The sequence below is a fragment of the Protopterus annectens genome, chromosome 4.part0, assembly GCF_019279795.1.
Source record: "Protopterus annectens isolate FY-2018-M chromosome 4.part0, PAN1.0, whole genome shotgun sequence".
Classification (NCBI taxonomy): domain Eukaryota; kingdom Metazoa; phylum Chordata; order Ceratodontiformes; family Protopteridae; genus Protopterus; species Protopterus annectens.
Window position 1 is genome coordinate 249268124 of NC_056733.1, and position 12004 is coordinate 249280127.

Here is a 12004-nt window from a genome sequence, read left to right on the forward strand (position 1 = left end):
GCTGAGCAGCTGCCTCCGCGAGGGAGGTCAATGCAGCCGACAGAACCACCGAGCGCTCCTCACCCCCTACAATCAGTAGTTTGCAGGGTGTCATGGTGCGAAGAGGCAGGTGATGAAGGCCTAAGCATCTTGGCCTTCTTACGCGGAGGTTCTTGGGCAGCCTCCAAAGCGGGATCCATCCTGACAGCCAGCCATTTGAGGCATTGGTTTTCTAAGTAAAGATTTAAAGCTGTGAGATGGCTACATAAGGTCTTGGGCACAAAAGATTTACAAATAGGGCAGGTGTTATTGTTAGTGCTCCCAGCCTAAGCAGAAAACGCATTTGTCATGGGTATCCTTATGGGGAATTTGGTGGCCCCATTGGCACTTTCCCTTTATCCCTGACATCAGCTGAAAGCTACAACAACCAAGCCTAAGCAATGCAAGATTGGTAAAATATTAGAAATGCAAAAACCCAATGGGCTACTTATCTATATTCGATCAAACTTCTGGAGAGCGATCATACGATGTGAAGTCTGCGGCTGAAAAGTTCTGAGGATTGTGTGTAGACGTCAGATAATGTTCCCTGGTTTAGGGCCCTACGTGTGACGTTCCACGCAGCTTGCAACAGCCAAGCTGAAGCTTTTGTATAGGAGATGTACGGGTCGACTGAAGGCAGAAAATCCCACACCAAGAATACTGCAACATAGGAATAGAAGGACATAAGTTCTGTGCAGGTACAGTCACCAGGTGCTCAGTCTTATAAAATTCATCAGCCAAAAATGCAAGACAGCACTCCTTCCTGAAAATAATTTATTGATGTTCACAATTCCCATACCGGTTTCGGCTGCATAAGCCTTCAACCTTTCTATTGTCAGTTGTGCGAGTAGATCTTGGATGATCTGGGGAATTACATGTAGCTGGTTTTGGGCAGGAAGAGGATACCTTGTGGTAGGGGCTTTTCCTGCCAGGTCATAAAGTACCCTTTTTTCACTACTGCTAATACCCAGCGGTCCGTGGTGACTCTCCCAGATGGGTAGACAGTGAGAGAAGCTGAAGCGGAGAGGAAGGTCACTCGGGCAGTCACATATTGTTTCTATCTGGAAAGGGCTGTCTGGGGGTAGGTTGAGGATGGGCTGCCCTTGGGAAAGATGCCTTTCTATCTGGAAAGGGCTGTCTGGGGGTAGGTTGAGGACTGGCTGCCCTTGGGGAAGATGCCTTTATAGATCCTTTCCTGTGCCTAGGAGGATGGGGCTGGAGTCCTCCTGACAAAGGTGGCCTTAACAGGGTAGTTTCTGTAAAACTTGGGGATGGGTGAGACCAATAAATGTTTATGAAGACTTTTAAACAATTCAGAAGGCTGCTTGCCAAATAGGAAATTGTTGTCCAGTGGTGCATCTAAGATTCTGCTTTTAAGGTCCCCAGGGAGGGGCTGAAGCCTGAGCCAGGATTACTTGCGCAGCACAGAGGCTGAAGCTGCAGACCCAGCTGAAGCCACAGACACATCACAGCTGCACTTTATAGAGTGTCTGGCAACCTGTGATGCTCAAGACAGCTTAAATGCTACCTGAGAGTTGCTAGAGAGTCGGGCATAGAGGAAAGCAAGGAAGTTGCCTGACAAAGTCTAGGGCATATTTGACCATGTGGGTCTGATAATTGATTGTCCTGAAGGCCAGCGTGGAAGACGTCTGCAACTTTTTCCCCAGTCTGTCCATGACTTTGCTGTCCTTGTTTGATGGCAGAACGGAGGAGGAAGCTATTTGTCTGGCTTATCAGGAGCTACTGCAATGACTGCAGGATCTGCCAAAGGTGACTTGAAGTACTTGGGTTCATCAGGGACCTTGTAAAATACGTCAGGTCTTTGGGAGCTGGGGACTGTGATTTGAGGGTCATGGAGGCTGATGCAAATGCATCCAGGTAAGCTGGAATCACAGGTGGAATAGCAGAGGGGGAGGGCGACCATCTGAAGTAATTCACTTGAAAAATTCCCTCATTTTTGAAAATGTTTCCCCAAAAGTAATATCTTCGGGGAGGGGGCCTCCCCCCAGACCGTCTTCATTTGGGGAATAGTTCAGAGGCGAGGCCAACCGGGATGTGCAAGTCAGAGATTCATCAGAGGAGGAAGAGGAGTCTTCCTCCCGAGTTTGCAGGGGGGGGGGGGTTGGAATACGCTGAGGCTGGCCTAGGGTTGAGAGCAGGCAAGGTAGTAGCAGCAGAGACTGTGGGCCTAAGAGCCATCCATAAAGGCCTGAACCAAGGACTGTGAAAAAGTTTGCCAGTCTGGATGGTCTTCAGTGGGAGTAGACAAATGTTTATTTTTTTTCTTCATCTTAGGAGTAATCTTAGTGGTAGTTTGAAGAGGGGTAAGCGGGAAAAGATAGTTTCCAGAACCATATGTGGGCATCTGGCGAAGCCTGGTTGATCCTCGACATCAGCCAGAGCGACCTCAGAGAACGTGTTGACTAGGGGATTCTATGGTGGCTTCCACAGAGGTACCCGCCAAAAATCGCTGGGTCTTCTGGATGCCCTTCAGCCCCTATACAGATAGCTGGCAGGACACCCAACAAAGGGGCAGAAGCAGTAGGCCTTACAAATTTGGCCTTTTTAGGTGGTTCCACCACGATGGCCAACTCAGGTTCCATGCCTAGGGCTAAACGCTTTAGTCGTTGGTTTTCAAGGTAAAGTTTGACGGCTGCCAAACAACTGAGAAGAGATTTAGGTACGAACGATTGGCAAATGCTGCTTATGGTCATGGGACTGGCCTAAGCAGAACAAAGTTCATGAGGGTCCTTGTGTGGAATCTGGCGACCGCACGTACATTTCCTCTTTCTTGCCGACGTATGCTATCTAAATAAGGGAGCAACAGCAACCAAAGCAAAAGAAATAGATTCCCCAACAGGTACTTACCTGAAGGCATCTTCTGAAGCATGGAGCGAAGTGATCGATCTGACATTCGACTGTGGCAGAGAAGTTCCAAGGTCTGTACGTGCAGATGTCACATTTAAGGCTCAAGGTTTATGGCCCTGTGTGTGACATCCCACTCACCTGACAGCAACCGGGCTTAAGCTTTTGCATAGAAGCCGGATATTCGGGTCGCCTGAGGCGGAGGATCCCACAGAGAATATTGCAACATGAGAATAGGACATCAGCATACTCCAGCAGTTTAAGTGCCAGACTTGTTCCCCTTCTACCAAAAAGTAGACAATGGTATACAACTTGCAATGTATGTACACCTACTCCAATTCATGTATATAACTTGGGAAATGTTTACATAAAAATATTCTACAGTATTCAATGACCAGTTTTATGATTTCCTTTTCTCCATCTGGCAAAGTCTCTGGACAGCTTATTTACCTTAAATCAGATTTTTTTTTTTCTGTAATCGGCAAAGGCTGGAAACATGCAATACACAAAAACCTTAATGCAGGAAAATCCAAAACTGTCCTAAAATGACACTGCAATGTAGTGATGTCAACATAAAATTCACTGGATATAAAATTACGGCTGTGTTAGAGATGTCAAACTTCTGCAACAATTTGCCTTCCAGCAAATGTTCTGCAATATCCAGAGCTCACACCCCTCAAGTGGTCCACTGAGCTTAAATACAAACTTGTGTGTAAATATCACTGGGGGAAAAAAATTCAATGACAGTCCAATGAAACTTGCTTACAGGCAACTTACCTGGCTCAAGTTCTGGTCCGTCATCAATAAGTAGAGGTGCTGCACCAGTCAGGAGAAGAAAGGATAAAGAATCAAGTTAGTTCATTCATCTTAAATCCAATCATTCAGCAAGTCACAAACAAAGCACTTTTACAATGCACTGCCACTGCTGCAGTGTTTTTACTATTCATGGTCACTCAAAATGTGTACACAACTCATTAGTTCTGCAAACTTTTGTTGCAATAAACAGCTGTAATTGATCTGACTGGGTACAGTATGGTAATTGTGAATGTAAGCATATGCTTAAACCACTGGTCTTCAATACATGACATTATATTTTCTATGGAAAAACCATACTTAATGTAAATCACCCAGTGAAAGAACATGTTAGCTGGTGGCAACTGAAATGAGGAATAACCAGTTCAATCTATGTTGGTTAGCAAATGAAATGGGGAATACCAAAATCATTTATCAGCTGTATTGTGGATGCACTACACTTAAATGGATGGCAAAGGTTACACTACAACTGGCATTTGGACAGTTGAGCAATAACTTAGAGGGCAAACATCTGAACACCAAATAAAACAGATATGCATATCTTAACTCTTACTTTATGCAGACAAGATTTTATCCCAGTTAATTTTCAACTGTGCTCTTTCAAGTCATTGCTCCCCCCACACTCCCCCAACAAGATGTTAACCTTTACCCCTAACAGAATGCCGGCAGGACAGATTACCAATACATTTTAATTAAAATCATTGCATACCATTTATGAAACAAGCAAAATAATGTGCTTCAAACAGATTGTTAATTTTGTTGTACTCAACCATAATACTCAAAAACTTACCACCAGGCTTACTGAAGCTACCTCTGTCTCCAGCGCTGCTGGGGGAATAAACGAAGATATGAAGGGTTTTGCCTTTAAAAGCCAGCACCATCCAGAGCCCAGAGGCTCTCTTGGAACAGCCAGCACTTGGTTTACATCTCCAACCAAAGCTTTTCATCGAGTGACTATGCCTTTCTTCATAGCAGTTCTATTTTCTTTTCAGAACACCTTTACTCAACACCGCAGTGTGCACCCCGTTCTGCATCTGTGCATTTTTATTAATGGTGCAATACATGGTAGAAAAAACTTCAGTCACAGCTAAGCCATGTGTACCTTACCACCACCAGTAAGGCATACGCATGGCAATTGTCACCTAAAACAGGTGCCTTAGCACAAGATAAGCTACTAAAGTGCATAATGAATAAGTAAACTGCTGCTAACAGCAGCCTAGACAGTTAAAAACCTTTAAACCAACAAATATTTAAAAGTACAATAGAACCTGGAATTATGTTACACAGCAAACTGCATGGCTAACAAGTACTGCACCTTTAATAAGTATTATAGGTAGGTCCCAGCTGGTGCATGCAGCATCGTCCTAATACTTAAAACTACACATATATGCTATTCACTGTACACAATTATTGGGACAATATACACAATAAAAAATGAGGTGGGTACCTTTAGGTATTGGTTAGCAAACTACAAAAGTGCAGTACCAGTTACAAAAAATATGGACAGTGAACAATAAATGTTTTATTTTTTTCTCCATATATTGGAAGACACCGTTTCTAGTCCCACTTTCAATAGGCTGCCGGCTCAGTACAGAGTACAGGTACTTTATAAGTACTGAAGTGTATACAAGGCTCTCACTTTGTAACCTGTAGCATATAAATGCGACAAAGCATGTTAAAAAAGTTGTTCCAAGTTAAAAAAAAAGCCATTGAATAGAAAAAAACTCAAAGCAATAAAAGTGACATCTGACTTACCTGTTGGGAAACAGCAAAGCATCATCATATTAACAAATCTAAAAATTTCAAGGCATCCCGTCTTTGTAAGGGACCCTTTTTAGCCAATACTGCCTAGAAACTAGAATCAACCTATACATGGCAAACAGGTGAGCAGCAACATTTTGGTACCAAAGTAGATTAAATTTAACCAGACTTAAATCAGCCATGCCTCAAAGGTGGAAAAATTCTTGCCTGTACATTATGCCTTCCCTCTTACAAGCAATTCTACATTTAGTCTATGCAGATTTCCATATGCAATATATATATGAAACCCCCTCAGTTTTTAATGAACAGTTACACTTCCAAAAACCAGAATGTTACATCAGGGAGAAGTTACATGCACATGTAAGATAAGAAAATAAAAGGGTAGGAAATGGTGGGTGGGTTACCTTAGATGCACAATCATCGCGTACTAAACCTTTCACATTTGACACTGCAGAGCTCCAGCTGCAGGAGCTACGATAGCATCTACATGCTTAACCTCAGAGGATGCAGTCCTAAGGAAATAAATCCCTTGACTATCGTCCCAAAACACTAGACAGTGGAAGATGTACTCAGTTTAAAAAGTGGATAACTGCTGCATGAATGTCATTCCAAGGTAGTATTACAAAATATGGTGGATGCAAACAGCCCTGATGGAATGAGCCTCAAAACGGCTTTAAAACTACCAGATTTTACTAATATGCATGCACAGAACAAATGGGGAGAAACAGTTTGGTAGCTTTTATTACCTTTGTCAAAGAAAACCATATCTTTTCATACAAGCTTAGTTGTACCTTAACAGTATATAAGCTGTGCACACAGTGAAGCCACTAACTTTTGGTCAGACTGAATGAAAGCTCAAGAGAGACAGATAACCGATTCAGCTTGTTATCACATTAGCAGTGAAAGAGCATTAGTAAAAACTTAATACCTTTACGAAAGGAAAGAAACCTTTTGTTTATGAATGGTCAGATAATGTGGATTTACAGAGAAGACTTGCAACTCATTCACTAGCTGATGCAAACCCCCCATAAGCTTTTTCATTTTGTTTTTTTTTCGGTAAACATCCATTTCTCCTGCAAGAAACATAAGCATTTCCAATAAAAATAATTTCAGGTACGAATGGCAGTCCAGAGAGGATTACAGCTGTAAGCGTCACCAGTTTACAGTTTGATTCCTTTGGCCATCGTCTGCCTGTGCACGACCGAGCTAGTGACTTCCCTAGACCTTGCCACCAGGCCACCCTTGGAAAATAGTCACTTCTGTCCAATGGATTTACCTACTTAAATAAATAAAATTAAATGGGGTGCCTAAGACTGCACATGTCACAGTAAAGCCTTACAAACTTACAAGTGGACAGCAATGAAGTTCAAAACTACCACCAAACTAACACTGATGAAGGAACAAGGATCCATCTCAAAACCTTCATACACACTGAAGAGCTAATGCTACAGGGTATGGGGGTAGAAAAGGGGTGAATGTTTTTATCTAAAGTCTAAACATGTTTCCTTCCAAGACTTTTTCGAAGACACTGCAGAAACGACAGCAAAAATCTCTCAGGAAATTTCATAAAAAAATCAATATTTAACCCATGCTGTCAACTGAGGGTGCAACAATCCAGCTGGAGTCGCAGGGAGGTTTAATCAAGTCAAATAAAATGGATGTGCCAAAGAACTGCTAAATAGAAAATCTTACTGCCTGGGGACAATATGAAATTAGTAAATAACCTTCAGTTTTGCTTGACATCTGAAAAATGGGGTAAACAAAAGACCATTTGGGACTAGCACCCCTCCCCCTGCTGTGGGTTTTATGGACTTGCAAAAAAAAAATGGCAATGGTGGAGGAAGTGCCTGAAAGCAGTCGACATTCAGGAAAGTAAAAATGAGAATGCCCTTTGTTCTGCAGCTACCATTAATGGCGCCAGGCACTTGGTGAAAACTGGCTACAGCATCAAACAAGGCAAGGACATAACGTGGTACAAGGAAGCTCCTTGCCCAAATCTGAGGAAACACCTGCGGTCTTTGTGACTGGGAATTTAAAGATGGACATCCTTGAAACCCAAAATAATCAGTAGTGCATATGAAAACAGTGACCACACAGCCTGCAACATTAACATTATGAAACAGGGTACTTGGAAGCGTTGTTTTGAAGACCTATGAAAAGTCTCCATGGCCCTTCCTTTGTAGGAAACCTGAACAACCCCCGAACAGAACCCCACTTTGTTCTCTTGGCAGGAGTGATACAAACCTTCCCCTGGAAGTTCCTGCAGAACATGGGGAACTAAATATATTTGGTTTGCTGGCGGAGTAGGGTTAGATGTCAACTTGTTAAGTCACTGGGTTACCTCTATCTACTTTTAACACTGCAGCTGGGGCAAGAGTTTGGGTAAAGGGAAGCTACAGAGATGGTATACACAAGTCATGGCTACTCCCAAACAGATGCTCATAACCCCCACCCCAGGCTTTCCCTATTCGTCTCCCTTTCCATACTATTTTCTTTTTTAGGTGGACAAACTTTTCCTTCTCTGGAACACCAAGGGTCAAAACAAGAGGAGCAATACTTCATTACTGGGGTCCCCAAAGAGCGGATCCTTGTACAGGAGTGCACTAAAGCTGAACGTCTACATCCAGCAGGAATTATACCCTCAAACATTCATGTCTTACGACAGATCCCTCAGTTGCTGCCCTGGATGCATTGTCCACAGCACCAAAAGCACATAAGGGTTTGCACCTAATAGCTGGGATGAACTGCAATAATTCTGTCCTCAGGTTTCTAACAGCCAGCTCTCTAATACTCTTCTTGATTTGGCTCAGTGGTACTTGACCATATGTCGGAATTTATGGCCCTGAAGGTCAATGGAGACTACAGATGCCCTCTTTCCACAGTGATCTCACACACAGCTTTCCCTGTCATTTAAAAGAGTACTGGTGCTGGAACCAATTTGGATCCTATCCTTTTCAGTCTATACTGTTGTAGATGGATCCATCACAGGGTTTTTGTAGAGGAACTTTTCAGACACCTGATGTCTACTCTGCTTCACACCTGAAGTACTCAACTGCAACAGTGTGCCTTCAAATGAGATTTCCTCTGTGGCTGAGATGGGGAAAATACAGTCTTCAGTGTCAACATTGGGGTGGGGGAGACTGAATTTCCCTCCATTTCCTCACTCAGAGGAAGTCAGGCTCTCGCTCTCATGAGGCGCCTCACTTTTACCAGAGATAACTGCAGACATAAGCAGGATCATGGCTTGGCTGTAGGTTCTGTACAGGAACACATGAACAATACTAAGCAAATGCTTACAAGTTCATAGATGTGTACTAGGCTAATGACCACTGGGGCCTTAAGCCAAGCCATGCATCCCAAATCTGAGAAGTTATGGAACCCTTGATAAGTGCAAGCAGGGGCTAGGGAGATTAAACATTTACAACCAGGGGCATAGAAAATGAACCATTTACGGGCTGTGTCCATTAGAAAAATGGGTGCCAAATCATGGATAAATTTCATGCCCCCTTCAAATTGTCCAAGTTGCACTTGAATTGGCAACCAAAAAAAGCCCAGCCATAAACACCTTTATGAAGGCACCCAAGTTCTTGCCACCTTTTTCAAGCACTTTATAGTGCTCCCCCCCTCCAAAACTAAGCAGAAATGTAGAACTGGTGTAAATGTGTCTAACACATCCAACCAAGACTAGCCTTATAGGTAATCAAGTTCTACTTTGAATTTGCACTAGCAACTTATTCCACAGGCTAAATATGGTGAATTAGAAACATCGGACACCAAAGGAGAAAAAAAATGTCAGAGTGGATCAGGTGTAGGCCTCAAGCATATTCCAGTCAAACTAGCTTTAAGGAAAGATGCCTACCTTTTAGGGATCTTCAGATGCAAGTCTTCAATGTGATCTGGACCTCTAAATACATAGCCATGAAACACCTCCCCAGCCTTTTTTGTCACCAATCAGCTCCGCCCAAGCAAATGGCACATTCATTCTCCATTACCAGACCAAGGGTTGACCACCAGGGAACAATTAAACAGCCATAAGATGATTCAAAGCTTTACCTGTTAAGTCCCACACCTGCATGCACCTGAAAAAAAAAAAAAAAGAGGGGAAGGGCATGCAAAGCTGCATGTTCCCCTCAAACACTCTTAAGGTAACCTGTGCTTTTTTACAGCATCAATGCACTTAGTAAATCGGATGAAATCCTATTGTCATGCAAAAATGTTGATGCTATAACTGGGTTTTTGTATATTAAATATTACTTATAGTACAGTAAATGACTGCTCAACTTTGGTTTGGTCTTGCAACCCTTGTTTTTCTGGGATGATTCAAAGTTGCTTTAAGATTTTTTAATTAGATAAGGACTTTTAACTGTCAAAGGCATTTTATCAGGAAAAAAAAAACATCAAATGTCCCAGGTACCCTAAAAGTTACGTGAAGAGATCCAAAAGCAGACGTGCTACAGTGTATTCCAATGTCAAAAACCAATATGAAAGAAGTCCATCCAAAATAATGTGAGAATGTGCCTCAGTAGGGACCATAAACTCCCAGGAACTGTTGTTGTATCTTTTGGCTTTTCCCGGTTAGGGGTCGCCACAGCGGAACTCCGGTCCGCTAATGACTGGCAGTAGATTTTTATGTACAGACTTGCCAGGCCTGACGCACAACCTTCAACGAAGGTACGCCCATTCACGCACGTCTCCACACAGAAGACGCTTTAGCTAAGAATCGAACAGGATAACGTCTTCCTGTGAGGAATGGGCAAAAACAGGTAAAGAAGCTCCCTCTATGGTCATGAACACAAGTACAGGGTTCCAGGACAACCAAACAATTAACCCTCTTCAATAACAAGGCTCTGGACACGCTGGGATAAGAGACTGCAATATGAAGCGTACTCAAATTATCTCTGCTAAAGAACATGCAACAAGACTGCAGTTAAGAATTCTGAGCTGCAGGGCATTTTACAGAATTCACAGCATGTGCTTAAATGAACATACTATAATCAACCTGACAATAAAAAAGCTACAAGACCAATTAGATTGCAACCACCTTAAGTTTTAGTTTCTCAATGAAAGCAAAGTGAAGAACTGTAAACAAAAATTATGTACTTACCACAGAGCTTCCGTCCGTCTCGACAACTGGGTAATTTGGATCTGAAGAGATCAGAGTTAAACACCAATCCAAGACTTCTGGCTCCAAAGCTAAAGCTCCTCGCCTTCTCAATGCACCACCACCCTATCAGACCTTCAGACTGAGTTTGCCCAGCACAGCATAGCAAACCCCCCCCCCCCCCCAAGTAACACTCCTTAATCAGGTAAATAAGCACACTGCTGAAAGCCAAGGCTCCAGGTAGGAACAGTGCAGTCCAACAGGAGCCCTAGAGATGTCAATTTTGTAGGGAGATGTTGAAACAGAGAACATGGATCTAGCATTATGTGAAGTACATAACTTCCATATTTAATGCTGTCTTTTCTTTCCATAGCTGCATGATCCCTGGGAGGTGCTACGGAGGTATCAACAAAATGGAGGAACCACAGGAGGCCCTTGATCTACATCAGTGAATAAGCCTATTATGAGAAAGGTATTAACTGTAGACCATATAGCAGCTGCGCAAATAATACGGGCACTACTGAAGAAAGCCTAAGAGTGCACTTCTGACTTGGAGGATAAGGACATTCAGAAAACCACATGGACACAGTAACATTAGCAAACCTCGAACCTAAACTGGACATCGAAAAGGGCAAGTAAAAAGAAAGAAAAGTTGTGTAAAATTTTACCATAACCATAGACGTTCTTCTCTTCCATGTTGCAGCATTCATCACATATGGGTTTACTCCTCTTGTTACCAAAATGTCTGGCCAGAATACAAAAGATTTCAGTCACTGTATGGTGCATGGGACGTCTGATGTGTCTAGAACGTGGACCATAAGCGATGTCTGCATGCACCAGCCCTCAGAACTGTAAGCCCTAGGCGGAACCAGTCCTAGCAAGTGTAATGCCAGTCCTGTGCCATCTAGAAATGGAAATGCTGCATAGCAGGAGGGGAAGGTGGGTGGGAAGGAATGCTGCAACATGGAAGAGAAAGACATCTATGTTTATGGTAAGATTTTACACTTTTCTATGTCCTTCTATTCACATGTTGCAGTATTCATCACAAATGGGTGAGTGCCAAAGTTGACTGTGAAGGGGGAGGTGGCTTAGTAGCCTTCTCTAGGAATCCATGGGGGATAGCCCTGGCAAACCCAGCACTGTCCTTGGAAACATGGTCTAATTTGTGTTTGGTGAAGGTGTGCACTGAAGACTAAGTGGCTGCTTCCAGTATGGAGGAGGTATTCAAACCTCTGAAGAAAGCCCCTGAGGAGGCCACTGCCCTGGTGGAGTGCGCTTTGACAGTACCTTGCAGGGATTTCTCATGATGCTTGTAGCAAAAGATGATTGCTTTGGAAATCCATGTTGAGATAGTTTTAGTTACTGCCGTCCCTAGGCCCTGGGGTGGAAGGAGACAAATAGTTGCTCAGCTTGTCTGATAAACTTGGTTTTGTGCAAACAATATCA

At 43.1% G+C, this 12004-nt stretch overlaps 1 protein-coding gene across 1 annotated transcript in view; it reads right to left on the reverse strand.

Moving 5' to 3' along the window:
• EWSR1 (EWS RNA binding protein 1) overlaps nt 1–9491 on the reverse strand; it is a 654399-nt gene extending 644908 nt beyond the window's left edge. Inside the window, exons 1-2 of the mRNA XM_044068243.1 lie at nt 4487–9491; nt 3661–3699 (exon numbers count right to left, since the gene is read on the reverse strand). Of these exons, the coding sequence (XP_043924178.1) occupies nt 3661–3699; nt 4487–4643 (196 nt within the window). The 5' untranslated portion in view covers nt 4644–9491. The remainder of the gene's footprint in view (nt 1–3660; nt 3700–4486) is intronic.
• Nucleotides 9492–12004: the final 2513 nt, after the last annotated feature.